This window comes from Rissa tridactyla, chromosome 8 (genome assembly GCF_028500815.1).
Source record: "Rissa tridactyla isolate bRisTri1 chromosome 8, bRisTri1.patW.cur.20221130, whole genome shotgun sequence".
Classification (NCBI taxonomy): domain Eukaryota; kingdom Metazoa; phylum Chordata; class Aves; order Charadriiformes; family Laridae; genus Rissa; species Rissa tridactyla.
In genome coordinates, this window is record NC_071473.1 from 13,766,240 (window position 1) to 13,781,607 (window position 15,368).

The following is a 15,368-nucleotide window of genomic DNA, read 5'->3' on the forward strand; positions in this document are numbered from 1 at the left end:
ACTTCACCAAAGGAGCACAGAAAATTTAATTTTAAGCCTGATTTCTAATGTATGAAATGGCAAAGCCAGATATTAACATCGTATTTTATATTCCCTTGTAGAAACAGTTGGAAACCTCATCTTCCCTACTGCTCAAGAAGTCAGACTGCTCTAATTTTATTAGAAAAGCTTATCATGCCGCTGAACTCCTCATTCTAGTTGAATGACAATACCCCTGATTATCCTGTCTGAGCAATGGAGCATTAGGCTACCGCGTTAATAAATCAATTATAAATTCTGTTATGAATGTTTTAGTTCAAAACAAGGAAATATCCAGATTGTCTTAACTGCATGTCATGCTGCAAAGAATCTGTTAAAATTATTATGAAGATAATACAAGCGGTTATTTGGGACACAGACAACTAAATCTGCATTGCATCTGCTGTCACGGGAAGAACTGTTGGGCTAGAGGGAATGACACAGCTGAATGCAGTGTCACTGAGAGCTATGGCTACTGCTGAGAGCACCTTTGAGAGTACATCTGCTGTTTTAGAAATCTCTGAACTAAACCTTACAGAAATTTGTCATAAATAGCTACCATTGCTTAGAAATCTTAACCATTAACTCTGGTATTGCTTGTCAAAACATGTAATTCTGTTGCTGGTGTTATGATGCGTGAAGGACACAGAGATCTCTGCATCTTCTCTCATGTGACACAAATTCAAGGAGTCTGTTATCCATAACGTACCCTCTCCCACCCACCCAAGATGTCTCTCCCATTCTCTTCACTTCAGGCCGAGTGGCCTGGTCTTCATGCTGTTCCTTCTGCTGGTGCATCCTCAAACAGGCCCCAGGAAAAGAAGAGAGAATCCTTAAAGCCTGACTGTTTCTGAATGAGTAGGTCTGCATGTAGAAGGATGTTGAACTGGTATGTGGGTTCATAGACATAAAACTAACACTAGGAAGAACTAAATGGCTAAATAACTTACATAACTATGGCAGACAAAGTCAAAAAGCTCTAGGCCAAGATGGCAAAACAGACAGTAACTTGTTTCATTGCCATCACCAGTGCAAGGGTTTGTAGCTTTACGAATCCACTCTCAAATACATTCCTGTAAGTGACAGAGCTGGCTCTTAAGAGAAGGGCACCTGCTTCATCACTCTTGCCGTGTGTCTAGATCAATGCGACAGGAGACTACGTGTCCTCCAGGCTCATGAATGTGCCTGTCTGCAAAAGGAAAAAAAACCCTGGAGGCTGCTAAAATAATGACACAGAGAAAGCCCAGAGTCCATCTGAACTGAGCAGCAGGCTGCTGTCAATAATAGCAAACTACACCTCCCTGCATCTCCCCAAACAAAACCAGAGCTTCCCAGCACTGAAAAACAGATTGTTCCATTTGCTATTCCAGGATGTTTGCTAATAAACGCATCAATAGAATCCCCTCCTGCACTTAGCTCACTGAGCTTTCTACCTCTATTAGGCAGATTAGGTACAGGTTTAAAGGAGTATGCTGTGCTACAAATTCCCAAAAACCATGTGGTAAAAAAACATTTTAATTTTTGTTTTTCAGCAAGAAGCAACCCAGAACATCTTTGCCTAGAGGTTTTTTATACCTTAATTCTTAATCTCTCCGCACAGTGACTTATTACCTCTCAACCACTGCTGATAAATATATTTTAGTGTAGCAGATCATTATTAAATCTTGGGGAGTTCTGACAGATTTCATAAAAGGTTTTATTGGATTTCCTTGCAAAGAGATAAGCACGGATTACTAACAAGCACCTTGTGATCTTGTTTTGGTGTCCCAGTCTAGAACCTAACTGTCACCAAGAGGGACATTATTAGTAACCTCTGCTGCTTCAGATAGGCAGTCTCGCCATTCAGTACAACTTAAAAAAAATAAATTAATGTTGTGTGTTCATTTAGATTTAGGTCAGCCGGTAAGTATTAAATTTCCACTTCCTTCTTGTTGTTACAGATGATAGAGCCATTATCTGAGAAGCTGTATGAAACACTGTACTACAGTTCCTGAGGAATCATGGAATGGTTTGAGTTGGAAGGGACCTTAAAGCTCATCCTGTTCCACCCCCCTGCCCTGGGCAGGGACACTTCCCTCCAGACCAGGCTCCTCAAAGCCCCATCCAACCTGGCCTTGAACACCTCCAGGGATGGGGCAGCCACAGCTTCTCTGGGCAACCTGGGCCAGGGTCTCACCACCCTCACAGTAAAGAATTTCTTCCTAATATCTACTTGAGATCTACCTTCTGTCAGTTTAAAACCGTTAACCCTCGTCCTATCGCTACATTCCCTGATCCAGAGTCCCTCCCCAGCTTTCCCCTAGGCCCCCTTCAGGTACTGGAAGGGGCTCTAAGGTCTTCCCAGAGCCTTCTCTTCTCCAGGCTGAACAACCCCAACTCTCTCAGCCTGTCCTCACAGCAGAGGTGCTCCAGCCCTCACATCTTTGTGGCTTCCTCTGGACTCGCTCCAACAGGTCCCTGTCCTTCTTAGGTTGGGGGCCCCAGAGCTGCACGCAGTACTGCAGGTGGGGTCTCACCAGAGCAGAGTAGAAGGGAGAATCACCTCCCTCAACCTGCTGGCCATGCTTCTTTTGATGCAGCCCAGGATACAGGTGGCTTTCTGGGCTGTGAGTGCACATTGCCTGCTCATGTCCAGCTTTTCATCCACCAGTACCCCCAAGTCCTTCTCGGCAGGGCTGCTCTCAATCCTTTCAATCCTCTCAAGCCTGTGCCTCGATTGGACACACTCCAACAGGTCTGTGTCCTTCTTATGTTGGGGACCCTTTTCCTTTTTGAACTGTTGCACAAAAAAAAAATTGACCGACTTTCCCAAGCACTTGACAAGTCCATTGTTCGGTCCCTCAGTTTGACCGATCTGCCACCTTTGCTTTCACTCAGCACCACAGTTCAGTGTTTGGTCTTGTTTCTAACTCCTTTTCAGCTCTTTTGAGATAGAAATGTTAACTAAAGCATATAATTTAGTGTTAAAATGTTATATTTGTAATGTTTAAAACAGTAACATACTGTTACAGAATCACAAAGTACACAAATCCAAGCAAAGACAACCTAAATTGTAGAACTCGCATATTAAAATTAATACTAGAGCATCTTCCAGGTACCACTAGGTACTTCAAGTGAGCTGTACTGAATTTTTAGTTTCTTCAGCTATTCAAAAACACCACTACATAACACACAGCAGTGAGGTGTACCCTGATCGCAACAAGGCATACAATCTGTCAAGCTTTGTTTTTTTTAATCAGACAACTTCTCTGGAAGGGACTAAGATAAGGGAATGACAGTTTGAGCACAAAAGCAACAAGTTTTGGTACAAATGTCTCCTACCTATTGGGATGGATGAAATCTGAGAGTAGAGATCCAGCATGCGATTGCCATCTACATCTACGAGGTAGTTCCCTCGGCTCTCTTCATAATTGCAAAAAAAGTGTACAGCTTCTGCATTCTTAAAGGAAAAAACAAACAATTAACGTTTTAAAAAGTAGCAGTGTGTATGAAGGTGCAACTAATGGTTATACAGCAAAATCTGAAAAAAAAATATCTAACGATAAGATAGAAAGACACATTACCCAGAGAGTTCGTCCATGCCCCATCCCTGGAAACATTCAAGGTCAGGTTGGACTGGGCTCTGACAAACCTGATTTAGCTGATGATGTCCCTGCTCATTGCAGGGGGGTTGGACTAGATGGCCTTTAAAGGTCCCTTCCAACCCAAACTATTCTGTGACTCCATGATTATATTCATTGCATGGGAATTAACCGTAGAGCTACTTTTATAGAGGGACTGTTAAAAGGGCAAGTACACACTTTTTCTACAGAAACAAAGCACAGACTTTGAGAAATTGCTCATCTTGGGAAGGCAATATGCACTTAGGTTGACATACTTTTAAGCTCAAATATACATATTTTCACTGGCTGCTTCTTAACAATTCAAAAGGCACATATAGTGTTTAAAGAAAAATCATTGATCCTAGCAAAATGATTCTGCAGTATTCAAAATATAGTAAAAAAGATTTTATTCAAATGCGTGTATACACCACACATAATACACTGGGCATGCAAACCTGGAGTCAATGTTTCAACTTTTTTTTTGGTATGGAGTTAAACATACAAAACAGGATTTTAAATAACTTCTGAAATCATAGTACTAACACGCCCCAAACTCAGAAAACTTGTCAAATTACCTGAATTCCATTCAGCTGCTTCATCAACTCCTGTAGAAAAACAAACAAAGAGTCTCACGCATGTAATTACCAAATACTGAAGAAGAATGTACGTTTCTTTTTTATGATGACATAAATCATATGCAAAACCTGCAGTCCTATGGGCTTACCAGGCAACTCTACTTGCCACATGAACTTTGATAGTGCATCTTGCCAATATGACAGTCAAAACTATTAACTGTGGCATTTTTAAAAACAAAAACAAACAACAAAACCACACAGCACCACACATATAAATACTGACTCTGACAGAGTAAAACAACGTCCAGCTAATTGAAACTCTTGCTTCATTTCAAAACCAAAGCGTTATTTCACATCATAAAAGGACAGCTAAATTTCTATTTCAGCATGAGCACAAGTAACCAAATCTGATGAGATGTTTCAACCAACTCATGCTCTTTTGCTTTCAATTACTTCATACGGGAAGTTGGCAGTTGAGATTCAGATCTCTCTCTGAGAGGAGCATTTCATTCACGAGCTTTTTATTCTCAGGATCTTGATAAAAGCGGGCATAGACTGTTGTGAAATGATGTTTATTCATATCAGATTTAAGGTTTGGAAAGAAATTTGTTTTCTAGCAAGCTAAACACTGCTAAAGAAACAAAAACTACAAGTTACTATACTTTGGGAACTTACTCTAGATCGCGGTCCAGGAACTTCTGTCTTCATGAGAGGTCCATCATAATCAAAATCCACATCAATTTTAGCTGCAGCTTGACTGATATATCTGTGTCCTGTAAGAAATAATGAAAACCTGAGTACAGACCATATTTGCTGTGCTCTCCGCTCAGAATAAATATCCATGCCTTACCTGACTGAGAACACTTGACAGATGAGACCAATTACATCGTACTGTCTGCAGTGAACTAAATACCTCATCCTTGACAAGTGTTAAAATAAAACTAATACCGGTGAGGTGGCTTTAAAAAAAAACTAAAGAAATCAAGTGAAATGACAAGGCAACCCTAGAGAAACAGAAGGAAATCCTATTGCAAAGGACAGGAGGACTAAGAGCACATATGTTTCCATCTCTGCTGCTGAGTCTGTCCATTACACCTTTAGCAAGCCTTTGCTGTAAATTCCCCACTCCTATGCAGAGATGGTTTCGTTCACTATCAGTAATAATGGAAAAGCCTGACAGAATCCATAGGCAAAAACCACTGTGATGTTCTGCAACAGCCCAAAGAATACCGTTTGGGAAAGACTTGTTTCAGAAAGGTAAATGGCTGTGTTTAAAATAAATTCAAATCTCACATGAATCCAACATTTTGAAGTGCAGCTCTGCAATCTGGGTCAAAAATAGTGACAGTTTTTCCTCAGATCCTGCCTCTGACCTTGCTGTTCTTTATCTACGTGTGTAATTAGGGGATCATCATAAACTTGGCATCTTAATGAAAGCAAAACAGGCTCTGCTTACATTTCTGAAGTAACTGTTTCAAAATACAGGGTTTAGGCATGCTTCATATGACAGAGACGGTTCTGGTAAGCATATATTCCAAATACGTATATATTCCATTACGGGGATTACAGGATAACATGGGAATTGTACATTTTCAACAGAGGGAGTACAGACTCAAGAGCTCTACCAAGGTGAGCCGCAGGAGACCATGAGCTTGCTCTGTATACTGTGGTTAAGCGTTGAACTGAAGTAACGTTCCTAACAATTACATTTTTGTCATGAAGTGCTGCAGGCCTCCACCCAGCACAATATCAACAACAAATTAATTTTAATATGCTTAAATTAGGGGTATCACACTTGGACCAGATCAACACCTGGAAGATGAGGGCTTAATTTATTTTAGTCTGTGACAGGCATTTTTAAGTTGGTGCAATTTGGATAGCCCAGAATGACGATCCTTAGCTGTCCTTCCCCGCAGTGGAAAGCCAAGCTGTGGGTCAGGGTGCCTCGCTCCCCACTGGCAGCCGGGCGATCCCAGCTCCTGCCGGGCTGGATTCAGAGCAGCACAGTCTGAAGTTACCATTCACCACCATTGGGGCAGCACTGCCTGATGCTAAAACAACACAACACGCCCCAGTCTGGCAGAGGTGCAGAAGGGGAGATGCCAAAATTTCCAACAGGGAATAAAGACGTTTGCCTCAGTTTGTGCCAGTCTGGGTTGAGACGTCTCAAGGAAGCCTGATTTTGAGAAACTTTATCTGAAAAATCCCAGCCCTTTGAAAGCATCGCTAACTGAGCACTTAAATTCACTGCTCATTTTGGGAAAACTTAGTCTGCTAAGATGATTATTCTCCTCAGCTTTAATTCCAAGTGTTATATCTGAGATGCGTCAGTGCCTCTCTGCTAAGCTATTAATAGGTTTCGTTACAGCAACGCCACTTCATTTTTGTGTCATTCTGTTTAGCACTCATGTAAATTGGGGACCGCATGACAACTGCTCCACTGGGGAAAAAAAGCTACTGCATATAAAAGATCAAAACCAACACAATTCACAGCCAATAAAGATGCAGATTTATTAGACATGCTATGAATTCTAAAAAGGAAAAAGAGCCCAAGCGAACCCTTTTGTGCACCCTGCTCCTTCCCCGATGGAGATCGCAGCGAACCAACAGCAAACATTTCTCCTTCTCCCATGTCCTCTTCTCTCCCTCCCCCCAGGCTCTGGGTGCTATTTGATATGATAAAAGGGAAAGCACCAAGAGAGGCACAGAATATATAGCACATTTTAGTAGTCAGCAGTAACAGGAAAGATATGGAAATCCAGCAGTGTACTTGGAATTGTTTGACGTAGCTGCGAATTTAAGACAGGTGATCTACAACCCACATGCATGGTCCTCCTCCTCACCAGCCTTGCCTAGTGCTCTGCACCAGAGACCCTGTGCCACCATGTCCCCTCCATCCGTCTTCCAGCCTCCTCCCATCCTGAGCAGAGCTTACGCAGGCACACTGCCTTCCTTAGTCTTTTTAACTGAGTTCTTGTAAAAATGCACTTGTTTGGACAGTGATTAAGGTCTCCTCTTCTGTTAACAACCAAACCACTCCTGCAAACACGCAAGACCGCCAGGCTCTAAAACCAAGACCAACAGTCAAAGATTTCCTGGCCATCACCCATGAAGTGTGGATAACATTTTCCCTCTTCCACTCCCCTAAAGGACAACCTGCAAAATATTTTAACAGATGAGGATTCTAAGTTAAACATAAATTTAATTATTTCTCTAAGAAAGTTCTGTTGTGGATGTCACAAAGGGCACAGTCTCCCCTATGAAAACACATATATTTACTGAGCTGTACAGCAGGGAATCCATTTGGAGAATATTTTCCTTTTGTCCTAACTTGTTTAACACCACAAGTCAAGAGGAGAATGCTTCCATCAGCCAGGCTGTGTAACAAACACAGACCAGGACCACTCAGCTTGCTTCAGAGATCATCATCATCTTTTTGCTACTGTTTATGCCACAGCCTCTCTTGCACAGGTATGTTGAACTAGATATTTGCTAAGGACACATATGGGCAATTAAAAATGAAGAGTATTTTGCTGTGCAGTGCTGCACTAATTCATGCCGGCACAGCTTGTGTCTATCAACACATGGGTTTTCATGTACAGCAAAGACTGGTCAAGCAAAACTAAATCATGCTTGTCTCCCCAGAAGAAGAGTTGTTTTAAAGATCATTTTTATCAAATTAGTAACGTTGGTCAAATTGTGAGACATTCTTTTTTTAAACAACAGCTTCAGGAGCAGCCTATCCAAACCATGATAATTTTCAGTAAGTCAGCAAACCAGAGCCATCTAAAAAGTGAGCAACATAAGTGACAGGTTTCCCTTCATTGCTTGGTATCTCCTAACGCATGCTGCGCGTCATCATGCCCTACCAGCAAGTGATCTCTGGGCTCATTCACTGATACAAATTTAATTTTATATACTTGTTTTCGGGAGCCCACAGAGTATCTCATTTTATTAACAGCAGTATAATGGCAGTTATACCGATTTATTGGTCCTTGCCAAAGAGTTGTTCCACCTCCTAGCTAAGGCAAAAGCTATGGTTTGAATTTGAAGGAACAGCTTGCCGTAAATAAAATGAAAATGTCCTGTGTTACCAGATCAAAGGATTTTGAAAAGCGGGTTGTTTTTTTTCCTTCCTCTTAGATAGAGGATCAAAAATACTGGCTAGAACAAAACCCTCAAAAAAACTATAGCCTCAACATACTAACAAAGCCTTTGAAAAAAAAAGTTAAAACCAAAGTGGAGTTAATCCTCAAACTTTTTATTTTTTAATGAAGCTCTTCTCCCTTTGAGAGTATAACATATGTGATTGGCACAAACTCACACAACTGCTAGCAAGGTCAACAGATTTATTCCAAATAGCCCACTTCACTACTCATCAGATACGCATACTTGTTCACAGGATTGGTTAAAAATAAACAAAACAACCCAAACGTTAAGAACACAAAAACATGGTTCTCCTGCCTTCCCCCCATTTCAACTCTTTTTTTTCTTCCCTTACTCTCATCCAAGTAAATTGAGACTCTGATCGGGAATTTTTATGATAGTCTAATGGCTGGCTCCTGCAGAGCTCAGTCTCAGTGTCCCTTGTTGTGGCACGCACAGGTAGAGCCTGGCAGGCTGCCCCTCTCATACAGGCCAAACGTGGAGCTCAGACCGCTCTCAAGAGGCTCAGGCATCAGAGCCCTGGTGAACGGCAGTCTGCCCACCCCCTGCATGGAAACTCGCCAGCTTTTTGTCCCCGGACACTCTGCCCAACTGTGTCCTGCCGCCCCCACCACCCACAGGGCAGGGGGCTGCCTCCTGCTTCCAGCCGGCCGAGGCCCTGCAGAAAGGGGCGGCTCGGGGAGGGGGATCGCTCTCCTGCAATGGCTTTTCCAAGCACCTGGTTGCTGCGTGATGAAGGGCCGCATCCATACCTGCTTTGTTTTGCCTTGAGGAGGATTTCAGCCCAGAGGCCATGCTCTGTCTCTCTTGCTTCCCCCACCCCATGTGTCAGCACTGCAGTCTCCTAATGATGCAAGTAAAGCAGATCTCTCACCGCAGTGTTTCCTCCCCCAGTAAACTGCAGTGTGCTCTGCTCAGCTGGCATTTCTCTCTTGAGGGTACTCAATGTACTTTACAACTTAGCCCAAATTATTCCTATTTGACTTTTTAAGATCAACTTACTCTGCAATAGAAGCCCTGAAGTCAACCCGTAACCAATTTGATACTGATGAGTTTAGACGTTTCCACTTCAGGTCTTGGTTTTGAACACTGCTCTTTGCCTCTCCAAAAGACAGTAGAGATGGGATAGATAAAAACTGAGATTCTTATTATGTCCAAACAAGGTATTTTCAAGAATTAAGAATCCCTGCTGGCTAGTCCTTCAGTGAACTAACAGCATTACCTTTGTAATAAAAGATCTAGAATACAGAAAATGCCACAAGGGTCAAGTGGATCTGTATTTCCTCAAATGGGGGAGCTGAAATTCTTCAACAAAACTCCACAGTGTCTATGTTCGCTATGACTTTGTCACTGATGGACTGACAGAACATCCACATGACAGCCTGTTGCTGTTGATACTGATGTACCTGTACTGTTCTAACTCCTCCATGAAGACAGCCTGATGGCTTTTTTATTTTAAAATTTCTTCAAAAGAAAAGGCAGAAGCTCCGCAGAAATATACTACCGGCCTGAACATCCTCACAAATATTTTTTTTAAAACACAATTTTATGTTACTATTCTTAAATTCATATTACACTATATATGTAAATCAGTACCTAGATGTTTAATTAAAGTTATGCTCTTGAGCTAATAGAGCAAGTCAATCCACTGACTTTCTGTGGAGGTCTATGACCAAACTGCAACAGGAAAAGGGTTTCTTGTGTTATATTAGCTTAACTTAAGAACAGGACCAGATGACGTGACCTCAGCTCTCATCTTAAAAGTGTGTAGATGTAATGGGCTACGGAAGAGTGTCCCTCTCTGAAGGAGCATTAGGAAAGCTCTTAAATTACATTTACCTAATGTGACCAAGAACAGCATCTTTTTCTTCTCTGGTAAACAAATCTATCTCTTCACATCATGGCAAAAGTAAAAAACCAAATGTATGTACTATTAATAAGCCTAATTATCAGAGAACACATTAGCTGAATGATTTGCTGAGAATTTTCTACCCATCCCATTTAAAGAAGGTGGGCACGATAGGCTAAATTCTACTTTTCTTCCTTCTTCGCTCTATGCAACACACATCATCTTTCTAAACACTTGGGTAAAATCAGCAAATTATCACATTCTTCCTTTCCATCTAACAGGATGTCATCATTTGATAGCAGACAGAAAAGCTCATTTTCCAACTTCTCTTTTCTAAGCTGCCCTCATCACTCACCAGGTGTCTCACTCAGCAATTTTTAACAAAGTACCACATTGCTATAGCAACATAATTAATATAAGTACACCCTTCCAACATTTTGTGATGTTGGTAGTCACAAAGAGCACTACTGTTAGCAGGTCTCTGTGCTAAGTAGCGATCTCTGCTAACAAGAGCTGGGTTCAACGCAGGCCTAGAAAGGAAGTGCTTAAAGCTCCGATATGTTTGACCACAAATAACACTCATATAATCACAGTTCCGGAGTGTACAACAACTGGACATTACCTGGGAGAAACTCCAGTGGAGACACTGAAATTACACCAGTGTAATTAAGAGAAGGAACTACGCCAAGGGAAAAAAAGAAAAGAAGATAAGTGAAAATAAACACTGGTATACCAGATCTCTCAAATGCAAGTGTTTTGCTATGAAAAGTGTAAAGTGAAAGCTCCCCAAGGAGGCACATTACATGTGCCATAGCACCGCTGCCCTGTGCAAGTGTAGAAAGGCAATCTCCCATGCATGCCTGTAACTTCCACTCCACTGTGTCTATCAAACCACCCTCCAGACAGAATTTTTAACGCGTGGAGGCCCTGACAGCCAAAAGTAGGAGGACTGCGCTTTCCCCCAAGTCCTCTTTTAGGTGTTGCAAGTAGAATCTGTTACTAACAGATCTTGAAATGGAATGGCAAAAGGCCAGGCTAGCTAGAGATGTTTGGAAAACGAACATCGCTATTGCATAATATTGTGAAAACTGAGATTGCTATTTACAGAGTGCTTACGCTGTAAGATCAGAAGCTGTTCCACATGAGATTGTCTGTGTTTCAGTACTCCCACATACACACTGGAGATTTTATTGGAACAGGATTCTCCAAAGACAAAGAAAAAAGTCCAGTACCAAACAGCCCATACAGAAGTGTAAGCTCCCATAAGGAAGAGTAAGAATCATAGAATGGTTAGAATTGGAAGGGACCTTAAAGGTCATCTGGTTTTAACCCCCTGCCATGGGCAGGGACACCTTCCATTAGACCAGGTTGCTCAAAGCCCCATCCAACCTGGCTGGAACACCTCCAGGGAGGGGGAATCCACAACTTCCCTGGTACTGGAGACTGGTGCTGTTTAACATCTTTGTCAGCGACATGGACAGCAGGATTGAGTGCACCCTCAGCAAGTTTCCCCAACAACACCAAGCTGTGTGGAGTGGTTGACACGCTGGAGGGAAGCGATACCATCCAGAGGGACCTGGACAAGCTTGAGAGGTGGGCCCATACGAACCTCATAAGGTTTGACAAGGCCAAGTGCAGGGTCCTGCACGTGGGTCAGGGCAATCCTCAGTATCCATACAGGCTGGGGGATGAAAGGATTGAGAGCAGCCCTGCCGAGTGCTTAGGCGTACTGGTGGATGAAAAGCTGGACATGAGCAGGCAATGTGCACTCACAGCACAGAAAGCCACCTGTATCCTGGGCTGCATCAAAAGAAGCATGGCCAGCAGGTTGAGGGAGGTGATTCTCCCTTCTACTCTGCTCTGGTGAGACCCCACCTGCAGTACTGCGTGCAGCTCTGGGGCCCCCAACCTAAGGACAGGGACCTGTTGGAGCAAGTCCAGAGGAAGCCACAAAGATGAGAGGGCTGGAGCACCTCTGCTGTGAGGACAGGCTGAGAGAGTTGGGGTTGTTCAGCCTGGAGAAGAGAAGGCTCTGGGAAGACCTTAGAGCCCCTTCCAGTACCTGAAGGGGGCCTAGGGGAAAGCTGGGGAGGGACTCTGGATCAGGGAATGTAGCGATAGGACGAGGGTTAACGGTTTTAAACTGACAGAAGGTAGATCTCAAGTAGATATTAGGAAGAAATTCTTTACTGTGAGGGTGGTGAGGTACCTGCGAGATAAAACATTATTATCTTCTGTAGAGAGATAGAAAACAGTCTGAGATAGGTGAAGTACAGCCTCAATCAGAGTTACTCAATTTAGGAGACTGCAATAAAAGTGCAGAAAATCTGGAGGAACTATGAGGAGAGACTGAAACAGCATTTAGACCAGCTGAGAAAAAATTATGAGGTCTTGGGGGAGGTAATAGGTTTCAAATACATAAAAGGCTGCTGCAAAGAAAAAATAAACATTTCAGCTTCCAGGTCCTTTGAGGGTAGGACAAGTAGTAAGGATTTGATTTTTTCCCCTGTTTTGAAACCTAGGTTAAATATTAGAAAAAAGTTTTAAAGGTAAAGTCAGTTCAGCAATACAGCAGGATGCCTGAAGAGGCTGCAGATGCTGCACTGCTGGGGACCTTTAAGAACAGGTCAGCATCCTAGAAGGGCATGGCCATGCACTAATGCAAACTGATGTTACCTTAAGGCAGAAAACTGACCTTTTGGCATGATTTCCAGTTCAAGATTCACAGACAAATTCAACCCCTTGGGGTAATCAGTAGGAAACTGAACCTAGATCTATGGAGTCCCAGCCTGTCCTCATAACTACAGTATCACTCTACCAGCTAACAATCGACTGCATCTTCACCTGCCTCTGAAGAATGGAAATGCAACAGCTTTCCTACTATAGCGGCACAGCCGATAAAACTAGAGCTGGCACAAAGTGGAATAAGTATTTACATTCAGACTATCAGTTGTGATCACCTTGCAGCACACTGGGCTGACAGCAGCAACAGAACTCAATTCAGGTAAGACATAACGTGGAGGTACGTCATCATTTCTCCAACTTCAGCTGCCTTTCTCGGATTTGCCTGGCTGTTACCGTACTGACAGCACTACGCAGGAGTCATTGTAAAAAACTATTGGGCTAGCTACTCACTCTGCTGTCCTCCTTCTGCCAATTCTAGTGAACTTTATCTTCAAGGACAAACTATCAAGTAGATTGAATACTTAAGGAAAATAAAAACACACCTGATTAAGGTTTATTTTTAAGGAAGGTGTAAGGACTCCAAACACTTAAATCCTCCCCAAATATGTGAAGCTTGTAAGTTACATATTACTTTGATATGTTTTGCTTAGCTTTTGCATTTTTATCAACTTAAATGATTTTAACTTTCCCCGTCCAGTTAGCTTGCCACAGGCCAGCGCTATGTTAGTAATGAGAACACTACAAGGAATGGTTAAGTAAAAAAGATTCTCCAACCGGATGCCTACCTCTTGTCCCACATTCCTTAAAAGATCGAGGGCTTGAAATCCATCTTAATTAAACACTGTGCCCCATGTACAACTAGAGAAAAGGTTCCCGGAAATATTTTGATTACTATGAAGCTTAGTTATCTTTGTTCCCACATGTTTTACAACAGTGAACACACATGTAATTCTTTGCTGCAGTGAATGCAAATTTGCCAACATCCTTCCTTTTCACATGGCCTTTTTTTGTCAGTAACCAGTTTATTTCATGCCCAGGGTCAGCACAATGCTGACTCTCACATTTGCTTTAAAAATCAGAAATAATCAATGATGAAAAAATCTCTTTCTGTAAATAAATTTATCATAGATTCAAGCCGAACAGGATTATTGTGCTTAATGCACACACACAATGGAAACAGGACAGCCCACAGACGTAGAGACTTCTACCAAGAGGCAATCTGTCCTCTCCTCCTCTCCAGCTCCATCCCCGCTTTGCAAACCCTGTCATTTCAGTATCCACAGAAAAAACATTAACAGACCAAATGGCACTGCAGGATTTTTGTGGGAGTACTGTACAAGTCTCTTTTTTTAGTCTGTAAAGCTCTGAACTCGAGTGCTCAAAAATACCTTGGAGGAGAGCACTCTGGAACAGCGAGCTCCTGGATATCACTCTCAGCATTTCCCTAAGAGCCAGCAGAAACCAACGACACTGCAACCTTAGCTGGGGCTCACCCCAAAAATGGCCTGAAGCTCAAATTTTTGCTGTAAGCATCAGAGCCTCCTGACTATTCTGTCAGCCAGGAATGTTGCAGGGTTAAAAATTGCCAAGATACAGTTCCTTCTGCTGAGGGGTTCTCCTCTTGCTCCATCTTTTCTAGTCTCTGGACACACACACAAAGCATCTAGTCCCAAAGGCCGCAGGTCTGTCACACAACCTGCAGCCGAGGCCCTCTATTCTTCGCTTCAATATTTTAGCAGGCTTTCCCACTTACAAGTTTCCTGAAAGCAGGGATGGATAAATGGAGCCTGGAGTTGCTTTCCTTTCCCAGTGAAGATCTACACCCCCTCATTGCAGTGGTGAGAAAGGACAAGTGAGCTAGCACATCTGCCCTCCAGTGATCTCAAGTATCTTGCACAACTGCAATACATTTGTCTTTGTGATTGGGAAGCAGCACAGAAGTTTGCAAGACAGTGGGAGGGACAGGGAGCATTAAGTGATACTGAGATGACAGACTAGCTCATAGGACTGACAGCTAACGAAGGCCTGGTTGCTGCAAGCACTTTCCATTGTCCACTATCGACCAAACGATCACCGCTCTTGCACAGCGCCGACAATCAGTGCGTCACTCCCATAAATAGAAGCGCACCCTGTGCTGAAACACTGAGCTAATACTTATCCAATAGTTACAAGACCAGACTTTGTGTTCTTTATCCAAAGGTCAGTTGCTCCCCAAAGCATATTATTTAAAAGGAAATCAGTCATGTTTAAGTTTCTGAGCAAATGGAAGGGTTCTGTGTGTGCGTGACAGTGGCAGAAGGAGCACAGTGGCACTGCAGAAGAAGGGCTGGAGGAGAGAAGAAACATCAATATTTACTTTATTACAGAATCAGCCATTCAGCCATACTATATTCAGTACAAGAGCACATGAAACGGATGCGAGATCTTACATTCTACACCGCTTTGTCCAATAAAGACAACAGAAACTTAGGT

At 42.6% G+C, this 15,368-nt stretch overlaps 1 protein-coding gene across 3 annotated transcripts in view; it reads right to left on the reverse strand.

Moving 5' to 3' along the window:
- The window catches only part of ABAT (4-aminobutyrate aminotransferase), a 70,059-nt gene that overhangs the window by 22,073 nt on the left and 32,618 nt on the right, over positions 1-15,368 (reverse strand). For all 3 annotated transcript variants that reach the window (XM_054213111.1, XM_054213110.1, XM_054213112.1), the window contains 3 exons: positions 4,871-4,968; positions 4,196-4,225; positions 3,340-3,457 (listed from right to left, as the gene is read on the reverse strand). In XM_054213111.1, coding sequence (XP_054069086.1) covers positions 3,340-3,457; positions 4,196-4,225; positions 4,871-4,968 — 246 coding nt within the window. The remainder of the gene's footprint in view (positions 1-3,339; positions 3,458-4,195; positions 4,226-4,870; positions 4,969-15,368) is intronic.